Genomic DNA, 20,589 nt, shown 5'->3' with positions numbered 1-20,589 from the left:
ACTAGGAATCGGATTCCGAGCGTAGAGACTTCAGACTGACAGACAGACACTGCCCACCCACCTAGGCGCCATCGTGCAACTGTGCGCCATCGGCTATACCAGGAAGGTTAGTGGACCCGTGGGAGTTAGACCCCTGTGGGAGTTAGTCTAGTTTAGTTTAGTTACTCTGGAGATGATGCACCATGCCTGCAGTTATGGAAAACGCCCGCTCCATGGGCTCCCAAAATCATGACAGACAGACAGACACCGCCCACCCACCTAGGCGCCATCATGCAACTGCGCGCCATTGGCACACTGATGACATCACTGATGACATCACTTACGTCACAAATGGTGACTGACACCACCACGGGCTCCCAAAAGCGTGACAGACTGACACCGCCCACCCACCTAGGCGACATTGTGCCATCGGCTTAGATCACAGTTGCTCGAGTGACATCACTGATGACATCACAACTGCCTGAGTGACATCACAGTTGGCCAAACACAGTTGCTCGAGTGACGTCACTGATGACATCACAGCTGCTTGAGTGACATCACGGATGACATCAAAATTCCTCAAGTTACATCACTGATGACATCACTGATGACATCACTTCCGTCACAAATCTTGACACACCAGCACGGCTGAGTCTGTCTGTCAGAACGTTGTTGTGTTGTGATCTTAAAAATGAGTTTTAATTGGATAAACATCACAAAGTGAATACCCCCCAAGCAACCCTCCACATCGTAAAAAGACGGCTGCTGCTCGTGTACGATAATTTCCCTCCCAAAATGATAATGTTGACCATCTCGTATGATAATTATCAATATATAAAGTTCTTCGGCACAAATTATGACGTACGATGATACAGCGCGCGCTGATGTGTGTTTGACATGAAACACCAAACGTTACACAGGTTGGAAAACTGACTTTAATTCACAATATTGATGTCTCATAGTAATCTTCACAGATCACTTCATGATGTCCCCCCCCGTATGACGACATTACGTTACCCAGCTGAGCAGCTTGGAGTCTGGCTGCTAGGTGCTGAGATGGTTTGATCCTAAAAATCAATCAATGAATGATTGCTGGAGTGTCAAGCTACAACCATGAGCAACCAACTCACATTTCCTTTCTTTCTTTTCATACCCTCTCCAAAGAAAGACATTCAATCTAACTGATGTTGGCATTTCATGTTTTCCTCATTCAGTGAGCAGTTTGTCAAATGTGCATGCATGGAACACGTCCGCGTCCACAGATGCCAAATTGTTCTATAGAAGCGAGACTGATAGAACCACGTAGACAGGCTGTTCATGTCGGGCTACTCGTCCGAGGGTTATATCAGAACCTTACAACCAGCTCAATTCACATTCTCAGCCAGAATCTGACAGCTGGCTAAACACTCGTGTATTTTGGGGTTAAAAAAGTGGGTGGGACACAAACAGTGTTTTGAAGAGAGGGGAGGGGGGGGGGGGGGGGGTACATGTCCCCCCCGTCCACAGCAGAAATGACGCACCAGCTTGAGCACACCCACAAAAGCATTTGGACTTCCAGCGGTTGCCAGCCATTCTGCACTGATCTCTTCTCTGACAACATGGATGCCTCGGCCGGTGAGTTAAGGTTTCTTCTTTTAGTCTTTATATCTGTCAACACTGAGCAATGTCATTAATCTGACTATTTGGTATAAATCCCATTTTAGCTGCTTTAGCTGCTACACTTAAGATGGAACCTTCTTCAACATTTCTGTGAATAGTGATGTTCTCAAAACACATAAGCTGAGAAGTAAATGATCCTCAATGTTCTTTTTCAATTATGAATCACTTTTGAAACGTGCTTTTATTGTCCGGAGCTAGTTACTAAAACAACAAGGTCAGGCATTAAACCATTTTAGCATCACTATGATTTTGTTCATCTTGAACTCAGTCACTCCTGCTCTCAGCAAAGACAAGTCATTTGATTCCATTTCATAATGATAAATAGGATTTGATTAATTTCATTCAATGAATCTTCATGTAAGCAGCTTTTCTTTTCCGTGGGAAACCTGGCCAAGTCTGCAGTTGTACATTTAGAATAAACAATCCTGTAAACATTTCATTGACAGACTGAGAGAAAGTGAGAGAAACACAAGCAGAGACAGAGCCCTGTTCCTACCTGCTGGATTGAAAACATTGTGCTAAAAGCTATCAGTGTGTTTGTGTCCTGTGTGAAAGGTCGAGCTTTCAAAACGGTTCAATAATAACTAGGCTAAATGCTACTCCAGTCAAAAGCCCAGTAAATGCGTCACATAGGTTACATTTTGTAACTCTAGTTATATGATCACAGGTGGAGCCCAGTAACCCCATTTGCTATTGTCTTAGTCTAATCATGTAGGAGGAATAGCAGACTGACTTTGCATGTGTGTCAGCCAGTCAGGGAGAGCTGTTTCATGGCTGTGCATAAAAGCAGGGGTTCTGCTGCACTGCAACTCCACTTTTCGCTCACAGTCAGCGGCTAAAGAGCAGCAGGTCATCGGCTACTGGGCTCCACCTGTGATCATATATCAATAACACTGGCTGCCATTGGCTAAAATTAAAAGCCACACAAAAGCCCGGAAAGTGCGTCCTATACCGGATATGAACGACTCAGGAAAATAGGTGAATCGACTCGGGAAACACTGACGTTACTGCCTGCGGGACTGGTACAGTACATAGAGATTGTTGACTAATGTGTACACAAACTATTCTTTCTCTAACTGAGGCATATTTTGCAAAGTATAATATTACTGTGCGACACAAATGAATCAAAACATGTCTAAAACCAAAGTGACAAGTGGCAAGAAAGATACAGTCTCACTGATACAGAGTTGTTATTCTCTTCTAGAGCCGAGTACAAGAAGGATAGTCCTGCTGGGGAAATCTGGAGCTGGGAGAAGCAGCACAGGAAACACCATATTTGGAGACACTGTGTTCCAGACAAGTGATTCTGCAAACTCTGAAACAAGTATTTGTCAAGCAGAGACCAGAACTGTGGAGGGAAGAGGCATCACTCTGATCGACACTCCTGGGCTCTTTGACATAACCGTGTCTGAGGAGCAGCTGAGGCCTGAGATAGTGAGGTGTATCACAGAGTGCTCTCCTGGACCTCATGCGTTCCTCATCGTGCTGGAGAAGGAGACATTCACATGTCAGGAGGAGGAAGTCGTCAAAAAGATCAGCGAATATTTCTCTGCAGAAGCTTTCAGACACGCTGCAGTTCTCTTCACTCATGGTGACGAGCTCAATCCAGGACAGACAATCCAGCAGTTTGTCAGTCAGAGTGAAGCTCTGAGAGATCTTGTGCAGAAGTGTGGCGGCCGGTGTCACGTCGTCGATAATGAATACTGGAACGACGACGAGCAGGATGACTACAGGAGGAACCAGGTCCAGGTGGCAGCGCTGCTCCGCACTATAGACAAGATAGTGGAGGAAAACAGTGGAGGCTACTACACCAATGAGAAGCTGCAAGAGGTGGAGAGAGAGATACAACAAGAGGAAGAGAACATTAGACAGTCATCAGCAAACATCTCACAGGAAGAGACCAGAAAGAAGGCTAAACACAGTGTCTTTAAGAAGCTCAAGGTCAAATTTGCAGCTATTGCAATAGGAGCATTGATGGGGTTTGTCCTTGGTATGGGAGCAGCAGCAGCAGTGGGAGGAGCAATTGGAGGACCAGCAACTTTAGTAATTGGAGGACTAATAGGAGGTGTTGGAGGTGCTTTGATTGGATATGATGCAGCTGAGGGGGCAGAAACAGTTAGGGAGGGCGTAGGGGAGACAATTAAGGCTTTCAAGAAAGGACCTCTGCAAGCAATGGCTGATCTTAATCTGAAGACAACAAAACAGGAAAAGAGCAGTGATCTCGGAGAAGATAGTGAAACAAATCCTGTTATATAAATCTCTTTATATGGGGTGTATGTGCAAAATCTGGATAGAAAATACAACTAGCGTACATCGCCATTCAATGTATCAAAATAAATTACAAATTATCGCTGTGAGCGAAGGTATTTTATTGAAAACCATGTAATTTGTATTTTCAAATAAAAAAATATATACGTTGAAACATCTGACCTATCCATTGCAATGGTAAAATGATAAAATGGACTGCATTTATATAGCGCTTTTATCCAAAGCGCTTTACAATGTGCCTACATTCACCCATTCAGCTGCCACGCAGGGTGCTGGCACAGCCATCGGGAGCAATTTTGGGTTCAGTGTCTTGCCCAAGGACACTTCGACATGCGGACTGGAGGAGCAGGGGATCGAACCACCGACCTTCTGGTTGGTGGACGACGCGCTCTACCTCCTGAGCCACAGCATGACTTCCCATGGTCAGAAAAAGTCACCAGAATTTTTGAGAAATAAACTCGCCAAGGGGGTCTGAAAAGTAGCTAAATACAGCGACAAAGTCGCCAAGTTGGCAAAACTGGTTAACACAAGTTTACGAAACTGAGACCTTTGTGTTCAGCAAGATCATCTCCACAAATGAACACCACTTTTACGATTTTTGAAGAGTAAATGCGATCGACAATAATCCCAGTCGTCTCAGCTGGTGCCCATTGGGTCTTGAGGCAAGCAGCCAGTGGTGTAGCAGCAGCAGCTTGGCCCCTCCTCTACAGGAAGGCATCAGTGAAGAATCAATTAAAAACAGTGGTTAGTTACAAGGCAGATGGTTTGATCTGTCTCTCTCTCCCATGGCAGCCTTCTCAACTGTTGTCCTGATGGCCTTAAGCTTATCTGACCTAGAATGGTCTCTCAAGGAGGTAGTCCATCACTCAGGTCGCTTTCACATATAAGCTGTTTGGTCCACTTTAAAGGCACCAGAGTTTGTTTCCTCGGATATAGTGCGCTTGGTTTGGGGTGGTGTGAAAGCCCAAACGAGCTCTGGTGCGGAACAAGTTATTACATTATGGGATTTTACACTTTTGATCAAGTGAAGTGTACATTTTATTACATGATCAGGAAATGATTATAGATGTAATCGCTGCATACTGTGTTTCACTGCACGTCAGAATTATGGACATGAGCTTCTCCATATTACAGGAAATCATGTGTGTGTGTTTCCAAACCCCTGAGCTAGAGAATCTCTTCTCGTGTTGGGCACGGCTGTCGCAATGGACCAGAATTAGCATAGACTGTTAGAGAGAATAGGACAATGTGCTGGGATAGACAGAGTATAGAGAGAACTGAGCACAACAGTTCTCTTGTTATATTTGCTCTGTAGATTTTCCTCTCCCTTCCCCTTTCCACTGGTTTCCTTGGCATCCAGCATGCACTCCTCCTCCTCCAGAGACTGTTAAAGGAACAGTTGAGTTGTAGTCTCTTAGAACAGACGAGTTGGCTTCCGCAATTTTCAAATGCTTCCGCCATACCGTCTGTACTTCGTGGGGGAGAATCATGCACCAACCGGAATGGGAAGCAGAAAGGCGGGTCTTCCGCTCATTAGCCCAATCAGAATTTTTTTAAGGCGGGTCTTCCGCTCATTAGTCCAATCAGAATTTTTTTCCGTGGACACACGTGTCGTGATTGGTCGGATTTTGTCGAACTTCCTTCCAGTCTGAAGGTTTTTTTCCCAACTTCCTTGTGCATGTTCTGGGGGTGTAACGTACAGACTGTATAGCTGCATTCGCCGGATGTAGATGAGACAGTCTGTTTTAAGAGACTAGTTGAGTTGGCACAACATGCTAATTCCATCATAACTTCTAAAGGTTCCTCCCAGAGCTTCAAAATGTTCCTCAAGAATGGGTTCTTCTAAGAACCTTTTTCTTGAAGGTTCCTCAAAGCACCTTAAGAGGTTCCTCCACAGTTTCAAATTGAAGAACTTCAAAAATTTCCCCAAGGAAGTCGTTTTAACTGCACATCCCCATGCCAATGGAAGGTTGGGTGAAGTTTTTTAGTCCACAAAACATACATGGAGTTTTCCTGGGAAACAGAGTTACAGAATTCAAATGTATAACCAAAAAATCCTTCATGCTCGTCTGATGTAATCCAAGGAGATGTCAAGTTGAAAAGATCCTGTTTTGAGTTGAAATCTTCACTGTAGCCGTCAGCTGAACGGCACATTTTCACTCACTTTAGTCTCACTCACTGGGCGCAGGCTGCGTGGATAAGCTCTGCCATTATTTATTTTTAAATGTATTTTTCTAATTCCATTTAGATCGCCATACGCTGATCATCTGTTCTTCTTTGTTCCTAGAATTTCTAAAGAAATTGGACGATGTGCCTTTAAATTTGAAGCTCCATCTGACTGGAAAAATGTGCCTAGCTCACTTAGAGGCCATTTACACCTGGCGTTAACATGCGTTTTCTGTGATCAGATTGCAATCAGATTGTGTTTTATCACTTGAAAGTACAGGTGTAAACACCCCCAAAAGACATTGAAGAAGGATTGCAATCTGATCGGCCAAACCACCTCCGGAGGTCGTCAGGGATGCATTGTGTACACATTGAACACAAGTGTAAATGCAATGTGTCCTCTCAATCTGGATACAGCAACTTTATGCGGCTTGAGAGGACACCCATTTCTGAGAAACGAAAACGCATGTTAATTCCAGGTGTAAATGGCCTCTAAGATCCATTACATCTTGTCATTCTTTTAAGGCATATCTCTTCATTCTTCTTCAAACAGACTGTTCTTGCTTCTGTTATGTGACCAGCCAGCCTCCTCCTCTTCTCTCTCTTTCTCTCCCCTCCCTCTGGAGTTCCTGCTCTATCTTAATTGCCTGAGCAGCAACACCTGGAGCCAATCAACCCAAGGGTTTGGTTATAACTAGAATTATATTTGTGATATTGAAATATCTTGTTTCTGATACATGTAAACCCAGCTTTATCTGGGGATGTATTTTTACTGTATGTATTATGCCATCTTTAGGGGATTCATGGGTGGGGGAGTGGTTAGGCCTGGGAGAGCTTGTGTGTGTGTGTGTGTGTGTGTGTGTGTGTGTGTGTGTGTGTGTGTGTGTGTGTGTGTGTGTGTGTGTGTGTGTGTGTGTGTGTGTGTGTGTATTGTATTGCCTGTGTTATATCTGTTTTGTTTCTGTATATATGTGTTAAGGACCCTGTTGAAAACAAGATGGTTAATCTCAAGGGGTTTATCCTTCTAATAAATTGTCAAATCTGGTGTTGACCATTTCAGTCGGAGTGAAGGGTCATCCCTTTCCGCTCCCTGCATGTTGCTCTCAAATGCCTCCACCTCTGTGAAACAACAACGCTGGCTAGCATTGCTACACGCTGAAAATGGCAAGTTTTGATGAAGATTTGGATTGTGCAATAAAGCAGGCCTGCTTGCTACTTTCAGTGAATGGTTGTAAAGATAACAGAGCCTTGAGTGAGTGTAAGAGGAGCCAGACTGCTGTGCTGGTAGCTACAGCATGAAAAGGCGATAGTCTGTCAAGCAAGACTATTCACTGTGACTTTAAGCTTCGACCGGCATGGGGGTGAGACTGACTTTTAATTTTTGGATGAACTGTTCCTTTAATGACTTCTCTGAAGTTCAACATACTTCTCAGAACGTCTCCCTTTCCCTCCTTCTCTCGTTCCCCTTCCCTCTCAGAACAAACTGCCTTCCTCTGGAACAGGGCCAGGTGGAAGTGAGAGAGAGAGGCCAGTGAAAAGGGGGCGAGCGAGGGGGAGGGACAGACGGGAAGCTGCAGTCGGAAAATGAAACAAACTGGCAGACAGAAGGTTGCCATGACACTGCTGGTCCGCTCCCCCTGAGCAGCCATGACACTGCTGGCCCGCTCCCCCTGGCGATATTATTTTTCCCATGATGGCGAAGGCTAGGCGAAGGCATGACCCGCCCCTCTCTGCCTCTGATTGGCTGACTGTACTCGGCTGCTCCCACCTTCTTTCCAGGCGAGCCAGAAGTATCTCAAACGTGAGCAGCAGGTGCAAAACAATCATTAAATCAACAAGCATGAGATACTATATTATATGGAACGTTACAATTGCAAACCCTATATCTGAGTTATTTAGGCCTACTTAGCCTATTGCACAGACGTGTAATGTTTTCTTGTCATTCCAAATGTAATCACATTGTTGCTCTGATTAAGTAGAAGTACAGTTATTTGTGTAAAATAAGACTGGTAAAGCAGAAGTACTGATTCAACTTAATTAATCAGGTAAAATTGCTGTCTAGCAGTTTGGAGCTTGTGGGTTTGAGCCTCAGTGACTTTTGAGGTTGTGGGTTCGATCCTCAGTCAGTTTTGAATGTCGACAGCCAGAGGAAAGAGTCATTTAAAGCCCTGAGAAAACCTCATTCAATCAGTCTGACTTGGTGGCACAGAGAGTAGGCTCCCTGCCCGGCAATATTGAGACCTCAGCCACTTCTGCGGTCGTGGGTTCGAGCCTCAGTCAGTTTTGAATGGTGACAGGCAGAGGGAAGAGACAAGAGCGCCCGGAGAAGAGCTGTGAGTGTGAAGGGCAGCTGGTGGTATGAAGGAATAATACACACAGAGACACCGGGGCCAGAGGTTGTGGGTTCGATTCCCGCTCTGCTGCCACTACCTGGAGCTGAGGAGGGGGGGGGGGGGCTGTTCTCCCCCCTGACATGAGCTGAGGGTTATGAGACAGAAAACCACAGAGAGCTGAAAATTTACTGACATCAGAAGTACATTTTATGTGATCACTGTCGACCTTGCCTGACGCTGGGCGTAAAAATAGCTTTTTGAAAAAGTGCTCTAGACTCAGTATATGACATGTCTGGATCTCTTTGCAGTCTGTCCACAGTGTCCATTTCTGTGGATCTGTAGGAGGCGCTGTGTCGCTCTGTGTATCAGCCTGTAGGAGGCGCTACGCTGGTGATGTTAAAGACAGGGCAGTGCCTCCAGCCTTCGCCATCATCCGGAAAAAAAATATCGCCTCCCCCTGAGCAGCCATGACACTGCTGGCCTGCTCCACCTGAGCAGCCATGACACTGCTGGCCTGAGCAGCCATGACACTGCTGGCCTGCTTCATGTCCTTCTTCTTCACCTGGCAACCAAACCAAATTCAACTTGCGTAACACATTTATAACAAATGTGCTGTGTGTGTCTCATGATGCACATGACATGATACATTTAAATGACATTTGCTAAGGTATGTCTAACAGAGTTAAGACTGCTCCTCTGTGACTGTGTTAAGGTATGTCTAACAGAGTTAAGACTGCTCCTCTGTGACTGTGTTAAGGTATGTCTAACAGGGTTAAGACTGCTCCTCTGTGACTGGCTCAGTCACAAGTTCTCCTGCACCACTGGCCAACAGAGCCGGGCTTTCTAGTCTAAATGGTTTGGAGTGATCAGCAGATGACACTGGAGCTATTCTCTGCGGTGGAACGCCCAATGATTTTCAGTGTGTAAATTTGTGCGTCTGTGTGTTTCTTCCCACAGGCCATCACTCTGATGTACACTTAATCCAGTCAGTGGATCACTTCATTCGAACGCTTCGCTGTACACTTGAATCACTTTACCTGTTGCACCTACCTCATGCACATAACCCCCCCCCCGTCCCGACACAAACACGCGCACACACACAACCCTAAGGTGAAACGTGTTAACTGTGTAATAACTGTCCCAAAACTGTCTCAATAACTGTGCAATTACTGTCCCATATATTTGCTTATATAGATCGAGTGTGTGTGTGTGTGTGTGTGTGTGATCCCCTTGTTCTTGGCCTGTGCCTGAGAGAGGTGGTGGCACCGTAAATTGAGCTGGCTGGCTCGAACCCTAAATCTCAATGAAAAGTTGTTATTAAAAAGTTCTTAAAAAATGCAAGTGAAGTAATTTATTTATTTATCATAAAGATACATTCTATGAAATTATGAAAACATTAGAAAGCCTTCTGCTCCTGGAGCTCTGTAGCTGCTGTTTAATGACATGCTGCCCTCTGCTGGTCAAAGGAGAAAACACATGCCGCAACTCCTCATCCTTGGACACTTTCAAGAACAAACTCACCTGTTCAACAAAGCCTTTGGCCTCTAGTTAACTCTGTTCTCTCTGTTCTGTTTTATCTGTTTGTCATTGTGTGTCTGACCATTGTAAAGCGTCCTTGGGTTCCTTGAAAGGTGCTATTTAAATCCAAGTTATTATTATTACATTTCTACTAGGACAGAGTAGGTAGTTAGCAGAAACTGAATTTGAATGGCATTGATTAGAATTTTTGATCCCTAGATTAAATCATGGAATGAATCTGAATTGCAGTTGACCTAACCACTCCCAGCAGTGTCACTGACTGATCGCTGCTCTGTTTAGCAGCATTATATATTAATTATTTTCAAATTTATTTTATTTCCAATAGCTGTTGATAATGCTATTGCATTCTGATCGTCTCATGAAAGAAAAATGGTTTGCTGGTCTGCAAAAAAATAAAATAATAATAATAATAATAATAATAATAATAATAATAATAATAATAATAATAAATAATACAAAATGTAATAAGAAGTACAATCACAAACAAGACATGTTCTTGACCTTTCAGATCTTTTTTTTTTTTTCCTGTAAAAAACATTTTTAAGGTACAAAATTATACAAAATGTTTATTTGTACGAGCGATGCTACGCTATAATTCGGCAGGGTTATTGTCATGTTCAAGGTATCATCAAATACTTTGCAATATATATATAATATATAATTACATTGCAGTCTCAGTCTTCAGGGCTATAGTTATAAATATCTGAATTTACTAATAGGTTTGTAATTTATTTTAGAATGGTAGTTAAAGTACTAGAGAAATACTGTACAAAATAACTTGAAATACAATGTAGAAGCCAGCCTTAATGCATCCAACCTGCACCAATGCTGCAGGCAGTGCTTCTTAGAATGTCAACCAGATTAGCATCATGACAGAGTATAACCAGATTAGCATCATGACAGAGTATAACCAGATTAGCATCATGTCACAGAGTATAACCAGATTAGCATCATGTCACAGAGTATAACCAGATTAACATCATGACACAGAGTATAACCAGATTAACATCATGTCAGAGTATAACCAGATTAGCATCATGTCACAGAGTATAACCAGATTAACATCATGACACAGAGTATAACCAGATTAACATCATGTCAGAGTATAACCAGATTAGCATCATGACACATAGTATAACCAGATTAACATCATGACACAGAGTATAACCAGATTAGCATCATGTCACAGAGAGTATAACCAGATTAGCATCATGACACATAGTATAACCAGATTAACATCATGTCACAGAGTATAACCAGATTAACATCATGACACAGAGTATAACCAGATTAGCATCATGTTACAGAGTATAACCAGATTAACATCATGTCACAGAGTATAACCAGATTAGCATCATGACACATAGTATAACCAGATTAACATCATGACACAGAGTATAACCAGATTAGCATCATGTCACAGAGTATAACCAGATTAGCATCATGACACAGAGTATAACCAGATTAACATCATGTCACAGAGTATAACCAGATTAACATCATGTCACAGAGTATAACCAGATTATCATCATGACACAGAGTATAACCAGATTAACATCATGTCACAGAGTATATTAACCAGATTAGCATCATGTCACTTGAACAAAACTTCGTTTTCCCAAAGCTTTATTTTGGGAAATAGGTCCAAAGTACAGCAATCGTATTCGTTTTACAAGCATGAAGTGAATAGCGGTCTTAAATTACAATGTTTCCTCTGTATATTTGCACTTTTAAAAATATTTTCTACCATGGAGAGATGACGCTAAATGTGTCCCTGTATTGAAGGAGGCCTACTATCAATGGTGTAAACCAGCTTCACCACGCTAAACTCTAGCATCAGATTCTGTCCGATGACCATCAATTTTCTTTAGAGTAAAATATGACATAAAAAACCTTGTAAAAATCTTTGGTTTACAGCCAATACAGTACAAAGTACACAGTACATTCAATATTGGGCAGCATTGGACGGAATCGCACTGTGGTAGATTCACCACAGTGGCTTCAGCAATAGAGAGCAGCAGGGATGACATCTTTTTGTAGTCGGAACGCGGAAGTCCCGGACTCCCTGGTTCTTCACTGTTTCTGCCTATAGGATTTTTGAATGGGTTTTTGGAGCGATGCTTCAAATAAGGTCTCTGGGCAACGCAAGCTTAATCAAACGCGAACCAGTGTTCAGCGGGATAATCTTCACACATGAGGACCACTTTCATGAGTTTTGAAGTGTAAATGCAAGCCCTAGAAGTAAAAAGCTCGTGCTAAGCTAATCCAGAACTACACACAGTGTCGCATAGGCTTCCACGTCATGTCACCGCTCAACCTGGAGTGTTGTTGATGTGTGCGCTGCTGTGCACTGATTACCCCGGGCTGAACCAGGTGAGGGAAAGATAATTTCCGTGTTCGTCCTTTGAAGTGATGACGTTATTGACGTATAATATCCCCGTCGACTCAACAGTGTAGTCTCATTTAGCCGTTTGCTAGCTAGCCGCCCTTTTAACGGCACGTAAAAGCTTAAACACTCATAAAAGTGGTCCTCGTGTGAAGATTATCCCGCTGAACACTGGTTCACGTTTGATTAAGCTTGCGTTGCCCAGAGACCTTATTTGAAGCATCGCGCCAAAAACCCATTAAAAAATCCCATAGGTGAAAACAGTGAAGAACCCGGAAGTGTTAGCATCTATGTTTTCCGGACTCATTCCTGGGGCTCTCTATAGATTGCTCATTCATCTGATGTCACAGCATCCGTCGTCCCTTCTTATTGGTTTAAATTTGAAACTCGAAAACGGTACAAGTAACCAAAAACCAATAACTGTACATTCAAGGATACCATGAGAAACCGAAAGGTAAAATTATGGGCAACATTTGCCATAATATCTAACATAATTTCTTCTTTCTATTATTATTGCATAATTATGGCACCAATTCCATTTTGTTTACATCCAAACACCAAATAAAGAATAAAATATTGATCTGATGGACCACAGGGGCATGTCCTGCAGTCTGCAGGTACGGGGGCGAATCTGATACATTTGGTTTATTTTGCTACTCCTCGACTGATTTGCATAAAACTCATTTTCTACCATCCATATCTTGCAGCTAAGAGAACATTATTGATATCATTGTTGTTTCTGTGTTCCACAAAGCACCATAAGCAAATCTCCTATTAAGGCAGCATTTATGGTTTCTCAAGTCATTAAGCAGTTATGTGATATCTGATATATTTTTTAAATAAAACGAATAATTGATACAATATTGTAAAAGAAAGACGTTTGAGTGTTTCGTAGGATTCAAGCCAGCGAGCCAGATAATAACAGCTAAATTAGACACTAGTTTCCTAAAACTAGTTAGAAACTTTATCCAGCAAAGCTGTGCTGATTGTCTGAAAGCCTTTTCTGTATAGTTTGTATGGCTAGTTTGTTGCTTCTATCCAAAGCAAATAAACACATTTGGATAAAATAATTAATCACAATGTGATTTAATATCTCATGAAATTTATAATTCCTTATCAAATGAGGTATAAACTTGAGTCCTAATGACCTCTGCTGAGCAGTTGACAGTCCATAGAAACTGTGCAGCTAGCGGTTGCTATAGTTACAGTAATTAGAGACTCTCAGTGGCAGTGCGATGCCTACAATTACTATAACACACAATAAAATGCTAGAGACACAAAATATAAACCCGAAACGCTAAAGACGCAAAATATAAACCCGAAATGCTAAAGACACATTTGAGAAATTATTCAAGGCTCATCAACAAATCATCAAAGCTGCATTAGGCAAGATTTTTGCATAAAAACAGAAAAGTGTGTCCCACCCTGACTAGTAGATTTGCCCTATTTGTCCAAAGTAATTTCAGGTAAGAATGCTATCGGCATGTTATCGGGATCGGCCGATAAAGGTGTGCATATATCGGCATCGGCAATCAGCCAGAAGAGTTGGAAAATATCGGCATATTGGATATTGGCAAAATAGAATCCATTATCATGCATGCTTAATTTCAGGTGTGGGTTATGGTCACTGGCAGGAGATCTTCTTCGTACAGGAAGTGCTGAATCAAAACTTCAGAGGGAAATACAAAAGTTTCCCCCAAACAGCAAGGAAGCACTATATTATACATCCAGAGAAAGCTGGACTCTCCAATGATGGTTGAACCTGCTTCACCATCCTCAACCTGGCCAGCCACAAAGAAGAAGACATTTAGTGAAGTCTTTCAAGTCTTGCCATATTCTCCATCCGCCATTAGTTCCCATCAAAACGTGACTTTTTAGTATTCATTCCAGAATATTTTCTATTGCTCAGTTTCCGATCTGGAACCGAGCCATGGTTGTTTCTCGTGGAGACGGACGTGTCTCATGGATAATTGTCCATTATCAGTTTGCTTGTTTGCTGAAGACAAAGTGGTCCGTGTACCCATCGAAAGTGGCTTCCTCATGCCGTGTTGTAGTTACCTTTGATAAAACAATATGATAAAGTAAAATTCCTGTAGCAAAAGCCGAGCACTCTTCAAACTCGTCTTAAGTGATTGGACGGACGAGAGACAGAGTGATTATGAAAGTTCTCTGGAAAAGCCCAAGCAAGTTATTCGCGGCAAGGATGTGCATCATGGAGCTTTACGCATCTGAAAGCCAATGACATTCGATTGTTCAGTCGGCATCCCAGATCTTCTCCGCTGGTCCGTCCAACACCTCCTCAGATGTTAGCGACCGCCACCTCAAAAGGCTGGATCTCGGACAGTCCTGTACATCTGCAACGATGTCACTTCCACGTCCTCCATCTTGGCGTTCTGGGGGCGTCCCGTGGGACTGTACCCGGCCGATCGTCCCATGGGACTGAAGCCCGTGGTTGTGCGTCCCGCGTTGGCCAAACCCGACGACCGCGACAAGGCTTGGCGGAGGTAGCGCCCCGACGTCACCAGGTCCCCGTAGCCCTGCGCGTGCGAGAAGGCGTAGCCTGAGCGCCGGGAGCTGGTGCGGCGCATGCGAGTGCGCCGAGGCAGAGGCGGGTCTTTGTCTTTGGCCTGCCGCACCTTGAACATCACCTAAAAGTTTGGGCAGACAGTGACAGACATCAAGATGGCGGTTAAAGAAACATCGGGCCCTATGGTATGTCTTCGTCTCCCTGCACAAAACAGCGCTTGCGACTGCCCGGGAAGTCATCTGCTATGTTGCAACCCACGCACCTGTCAATTTGAGGCTGTGCGCCTGTGCATCAAGATAATTTATGCAAAATTCATTTTTCATATATGAAATTTCACATGTGCAAACATGTGAAAACATGTGGAACACATGTGAAACATTGCCCATGGGAAGCATGTGGTTTTGGAACATTTTCACATGTGAAATGTGTGAAACCCATGTAAATTCCCATGTGATTACATGTGAAACCTACTGTATGTGATTAAATGTGAAGCCCGTGTAAATGTTGTTTTCCACATGTGCTCCAGGACGCTCCCAATATTGTAACACTACTGTGAACCAACCAGCTACCAGACCATAGCCCCAATCAATAAACATTAGGGCAATGAATCTCCCTCACGTTGTTATGGGTAACTCAGACGTAGCGCTCAGCAGTAGCTCAGCTTGCGTACAGTAAAAAGTGGGACTTGGACGATGGCGATGCCTGTTACCTTCTCATTGATGGTGGGGCGGAGCTGAATCAACAGGAAGCGGTAAGTGACCACAGGAAGTACACACAGGATGGACGTGAGGAGGATGGTCAGCCAAATGTTGGGCTGGGTCAGAGTGTTCCTGCCTGCCCCTGGACAGACAAACAGACAGTAGAGAGAGTAGAGAGAGGTCAGTGACCACAGAGTATGGCATGATACCTGCGGCCACTAGAGGTCACTCACTCACCTATGAAAGGGAAGGCGGAGGGCAAGATGAGGAACATGCCGTTACTGTACATGGTGAAGGTGACAGCAAAGTACATGGCGAGGCTGCCGAACAAGAAGAACGTGTTCACTGCCGTCCAGTAGGACAGCTCCAACCCCAACTGGAGAGAGACAGAGACACCAGAGAGAGACCAGGAGAGAGGTAACAGAAATACAGTAGGGTTTGTACAATTATTATTGTATAATATATACAGTCAAAGCACTTTACCGGTGATGAAACAAAAATACATTACTCTAACCATAAATTATAAAAGCAAATAATTTGATAAACCTTCAAATGAAATGGAGAGCAGGGGGGAACGGACACTGCACTTGTGCTTTAAAAAGTGATAAAATAATGATTCTTGTTAAACATAGCCTAACCATTTTTTTCCAAGTCCCCCCCCCCCCATTTTTCTCCCCAGTTGTTGTACTTGGGCAATTCCCCCTTTCCCCACTCATTGCTCCACCCCCTCTCCTGATCTGGGGAGAGCCATAGACTCGCACATGCTTCCGCCGTGCAGTCGGCAGCTGATTCTTTTCACCTGACAGCGAGGGGTTTTACCGGCAGGCCAGAGCAAGTGGGAAGATCACACTATTCCCCCAAGGTCCCCACCCCACGAACCTGCCCCCGACCGACCAGAGCGACCAGGACTCATACTGTAGCCCACCGGCTTCCCACCCGCAGACACGTCCATTTGTGCCTGTAGGAACATCTGACCAAGCCGTAGGTACCGCTGCTGGGAGTTGAACCCTGGTCTCCCGCGGTGGTAGGCAAGTGCTTTTGCGTCTACACTACCCAGACGTCCCAACATAGCCTGGATAAACAAGCATCAGACAATAGCTGGGTTTCCATCCAAATGTATCGCAACTTTTAATCGAATTTTCAGAAAGTCGGCAAAATAAAATGCGAAACAATGCGCATTTCCATCCACTGCTATTTTGCGAATTATAGAGCTGTCAATCACCTGGTGTTTGAGGCTGTCTGAGCTGCTGATCAGCTGCTAGACCCGATATACAGGTCTGTTAAACACATCTAACGTTATTAATTTAAAGTTTCTTGATGATCTACAAGTAGACAAAGGTACCATAACGCCATTTCTGGATTACCAGGTGCGACTCGGCAAACTAACGTTATAATCCCAACCCGATCTCCAAAAAAATTGTACAATAGCAACGTTGCTATGTTACAATTTCGGGTCCGAAATTGTAAAATGGTAATCCACGGAGCAGATAGTAAGTGAATACAATTTCATTCAAGTCTAGAAGTGAGTCGCCTTAAAGTTAATATCCCAGTCTTCTTCTGTTTACCACGGCGGGTATTGTGGAGGCTACACACGGCATGTCATGTTTTGCAGTGATCAAGGCAAACTGTGTTGTTTTTGAATGGAGAGACAACGGAATATCGCTTAAACCGTTTCCCCCGCACGTTTCGCATTTTCCTTTTATCGATACACCCGACCTTTCCGCCTCCCTCAAGCGTGAAAACTTTTTTTGCGATATTTGGAGGTTTTTGCGAATTAGGCAGCGTTTCCACTCAGTTTTTTATGCGCAAATTGAAATTTCGCATCAAAACAGGTGGATGGAAACCCAACTAATGTGAGAGAACTGTTGAGGGGAAAAGTTTTCTACCTGGATGCAGACGGTGATGAGCAGGCTCGTCTGCGTGAGCAGGGCGAAGGACTGGTAGTCGGCGATGTCCTTGCCATCGTCCCTCACCGTGTCGTACATGGCGGCGTAGGGCAGGAAGAAGAGCACCAGGGAGCTGTAGGCGCTGTGGAGGGCACACTTGAAAAAGGCCTTCTTGCTGAAGTACAGGTTGAGCTGTCCTGGGACGTAGAGCTCGGGGTGCTCCATACTCCACAAGTCGTTCACATCCTGGACAGCAGGGGGAGACAGAGCGCGGTCAGCTGTGTGGGGCGCCGAGTCAGTCCCGAGGGGGCAGTATCGTTTGGTCGCATTCTGCTAAAAACTGCATGGGGTTAGCATAAAGTGGACATTTCTGTAAAGGGGAGACTTATGGGTTCCCATAGAACCCATTCTCATTCAGATCTCTTGAGGTGAGAGGTCAAGGGGACCCCTTTGAAAATGGTCATGACAGTTTTTCCCTCGCCAAAATTTAGCCTAAATTATTTATCCCTCTTCCCAACAAGCTATACTGCTAGCACGATATGGTTGGTACCAATGGATGCCTTAAGTCTTCTAGTTTCATATGATACCAGTATCTTCACTCTGGCTTTAAAAATTAACACACTACACACACACAAACACACACACACACACACACACACACACACACACACACGCACACGCACACGCACACACACACACAGAAGCCCTTTTCCCACATGCGCTTTGTACCGCAAAATGACCGGAACGTGGTGTAATGCCTGCATGTGGGAAAGGCGCCGTGCCGGTATAAGCGCGACCCCGTCGTCCCCGACATTTCACCAGTTTCGATCCAGTCAGAAGAGCGGTATGCTCTTAAGGGGACGCAAGTGAAAACGGGTCCAGTCATTTTCCGCGACAGCGGTCCTTCAATCATGGGCGAAGTGTAGCCTACACACGTTGCTTAATGTTCCAGCGGGCATAATCTAATCATTCGCGCACATTAAAGCAAACTGGCGAAATGATCTTGTGATAGCCTAATAGAGCAGTATGTCAGCTTGCTGATTTCCGAAGGCAAGCCGGACACATCAAACGAAGCCAGTCTGTAAAAAGTGCTTCAACGCGACGCAGGTGAACGGATAAACATCGAACCAGCAACTATTTCTCTCAGACACGGATCCCAACTTCTTCAAAGTGCATCATCTAATCATTCGCGCACATCAAAGCAAACTACTTCCACACATTTCGCTTCATGCATTTCTCTACATACATAGGCTACAAGCGTTGGGCAGCTTGCCTTGCAAGCCTCTGCCATTCTCGCTTTGTCTGTCCTGTGTCAGGCTGCTGCAAAGTACGGAGGACTGAGTGAAGTTTTGCCGACCCCCCAAATAAGCTCCCCCCGTCCCCCAACATACCGGCTATTTGACGACTAGATTCCCATATGCGCGCGCTAAGGTGTGAAGGGAAATTCAGGGAAATGTCCGATATTGACTTACAGGTAATTTTCCGGTACGCATGTGGGAAAAGGGCTAGAGACACACCGTTACCTTGTCAAACAGACTCATGCCGAGTACAGGTAGTGCTGTGTACACCAAGTTGTAGAGTGTAATAAACCACTCATCATACACCGTCTGAAAGGAAAGACAGAACATTGAGAGGCCAATTACACCTGGCGTTAACATGCATTTTGGGTGATCTGATTGCAATCAGATTGCAATCTGATCTGATACAATCTCTCCCCCCACTCTTCCTGTCGACCTACTGTCCTATCAATGAAGGCAAAACTGTCACACACACAAAAAAGTATACGATTGGGAATGTTTTGGTCCCACAATCACCTCCTCCCATTCCGGCCCCCCACCATCTCTTGGCTGTCTCACCTGGGCAGAGAAGCCGCAGAAGAAGGCGTACCAGAAGTGGACGAAGGTGAAGGTGAAGTTCTTGTAGAAGAAGTAACGCAGGAACTTGCACATGCGCCAGTAGGACCAGCGGCCGTGCACCAGCAGGAGGCGCTGCAAGAAGCGGAACTGGGCAAAGGAGTAGTCGCTGGACAGCACCGCCTGCATGCCCTCCTGACCCGAGATGCCCACGCCTATATGGGCCGCTGGGAGGGGGAGAGGGAGGAGAGAGGGAGAGGGAGGCAGAGGAGAGAGGGAGAGGGAGGGGGAGGGAGGGAGGGAGGGGGAGAGAGGGAGAGGGAGAGGGAGAGAGGGAGAGGGAGAGAGAGAGGGAGAGGGAGAGAGAGAGGGAGGGGGAGAGAGGGAGAGGGAGAGGAAGAGAGGGAGAGGGAGAGGGAGAGAGAGAGGGAGAGGGAGGGAGAGAGAGAGGGGGAGGGAGAGGGGACTTTGAATACTTTACTTTCTTAACTATAGGCTGCCTTTGTCATGTCTTTGTGGAGAATATTTGTGCCACTCTTTTCTGGTCGTAGGTTTTCTGGAAATCGTGATCTTTGGTGATCGCATTTATGCTTCAAAAATCACAAAAGTGGTGTTCATTTGTGAAGGTTATCTTGCTGAACTCAAAGGTCTCAGTTTCATAAACTTTTGTTAACCACAGACCTTAGTTGAGGCTTCTAACTCAGGGGTTTTCAAAGTCTGAGACTGTGGGCCTCCCCCCAGACAAAACTTGGAAACAGGAGCCTTCCTCTCTCAGTTCCTGGATGCCTACAGTATGGGATCATGATGATGTTATTTGACCCCATAGACACTCAACAATTGAGCCAAGATAGGCTGATACTGTATTACTATTTGACATACTTCAAACTACACCAAATACATCAAAAGGGTCTATCTGAAGGCATTTACTTGTTTCTGACTCTGTAAAATTCCCCAAACTACTGAATCTCTGAACTACCCCTTTAACCAAATCACACACAATAAGGCTATTCTATGTCATCTCCTTTTGATGACTAATGTCATATTTTTTCACTTCCATTCACTGAGCCTCTCCTGAAACTGCTTGGAGCTTCATTAGGGAGGCCCGCCTCCCACTTTGAAAACCTCTGATCTAACCGAAAAACCCCATTCAAAAATCCCATTGACTTTGAGACATGGGAACCCAGTGCAACGCTAACTTCCTGGTTAGCCATGGCTGTGGTACTCTGGAAGATGGTTGAAGGAGCAGATGGAAAAATCACTTCCAACATGTTTCACTCTTTTGGTCCCTTTAATCA

At 44.5% G+C, this 20,589-nt stretch overlaps 3 protein-coding genes across 3 annotated transcripts in view; 1 reads left to right on the top strand and 2 right to left on the bottom strand.

The window, feature by feature from the left end:
* Nucleotides 1–1,563: 1,563 nt before the first annotated feature.
* Nucleotides 1,564–9,386, top strand: LOC310783805 (GTPase IMAP family member 7-like; the record flags this gene model as incomplete). Its single annotated transcript, XM_083644706.1, has 3 exons — nt 1,564–1,593; nt 2,978–3,681; nt 9,363–9,386. The coding sequence occupies exons 1-3, from the start codon at nt 1,578–1,580 to the stop codon at nt 9,384–9,386; spliced, it is 744 nt and encodes a 247-aa protein (XP_083500832.1). The 5' UTR covers nt 1,564–1,577.
* Nucleotides 9,387–10,472: 1,086 nt separating this feature from the next.
* Nucleotides 10,473–15,870, bottom strand: LOC310783643 (putative phospholipid-transporting ATPase IM). The gene is made up of 3 exons (XM_083644550.1): nt 15,793–15,870; nt 15,567–15,697; nt 10,473–14,978 (listed from the first exon to the last, which is right to left on the bottom strand). The coding sequence occupies exons 1-3, from the start codon at nt 15,866–15,868 to the stop codon at nt 14,652–14,654; spliced, it is 534 nt and encodes a 177-aa protein (XP_083500676.1). The 5' UTR covers nt 15,869–15,870; the 3' UTR covers nt 10,473–14,651.
* Nucleotides 15,869–20,589, bottom strand: part of LOC310783804 (phospholipid-transporting ATPase ID-like) — a gene marked incomplete at its 3' end in the record, with an annotated part of 32,540 nt that continues 27,819 nt past the window's right edge. Inside the window, exons 22-25 of the mRNA XM_083644705.1 lie at nt 19,298–19,521; nt 18,965–19,048; nt 17,442–17,687; nt 15,869–15,931 (exon numbers count right to left, since the gene is read on the bottom strand). Of these exons, the coding sequence (XP_083500831.1) occupies nt 15,869–15,931; nt 17,442–17,687; nt 18,965–19,048; nt 19,298–19,521 (617 nt within the window). The remainder of the gene's footprint in view (nt 15,932–17,441; nt 17,688–18,964; nt 19,049–19,297; nt 19,522–20,589) is intronic.

Source organism: Poromitra crassiceps, assembly GCF_964638095.1.
Source record: "Poromitra crassiceps genome assembly, chromosome: 10".
Lineage (NCBI taxonomy): Eukaryota > Metazoa > Chordata > Actinopteri > Beryciformes > Melamphaidae > Poromitra > Poromitra crassiceps.
Note: the sequence above shows the minus strand (reverse complement) of the source record. Positions and strands in the feature narration are given on the sequence as shown.

Bases quoted from the DNA above. Each gene is read 5' to 3' on its own strand.
- LOC310783643 (XM_083644550.1), bottom strand. From the start codon at position 15,868: ATGTACTTTGCTGTCACCTTCACCATGTACAGTAACGGCATGTTCCTC. The intron at 15,698-15,792 runs GTGAGTGAGTGA...TTGTCTGTCCAG, and splicing joins CTCCGCCTTCCCTTTCATAG to GGGCAGGCAGGAACACTCTG. The intron at 14,979-15,566 runs GTAACAGGCATC...CCAAACTTTTAG, and splicing joins GCCCCACCATCAATGAGAAG to GTGATGTTCAAGGTGCGGCA.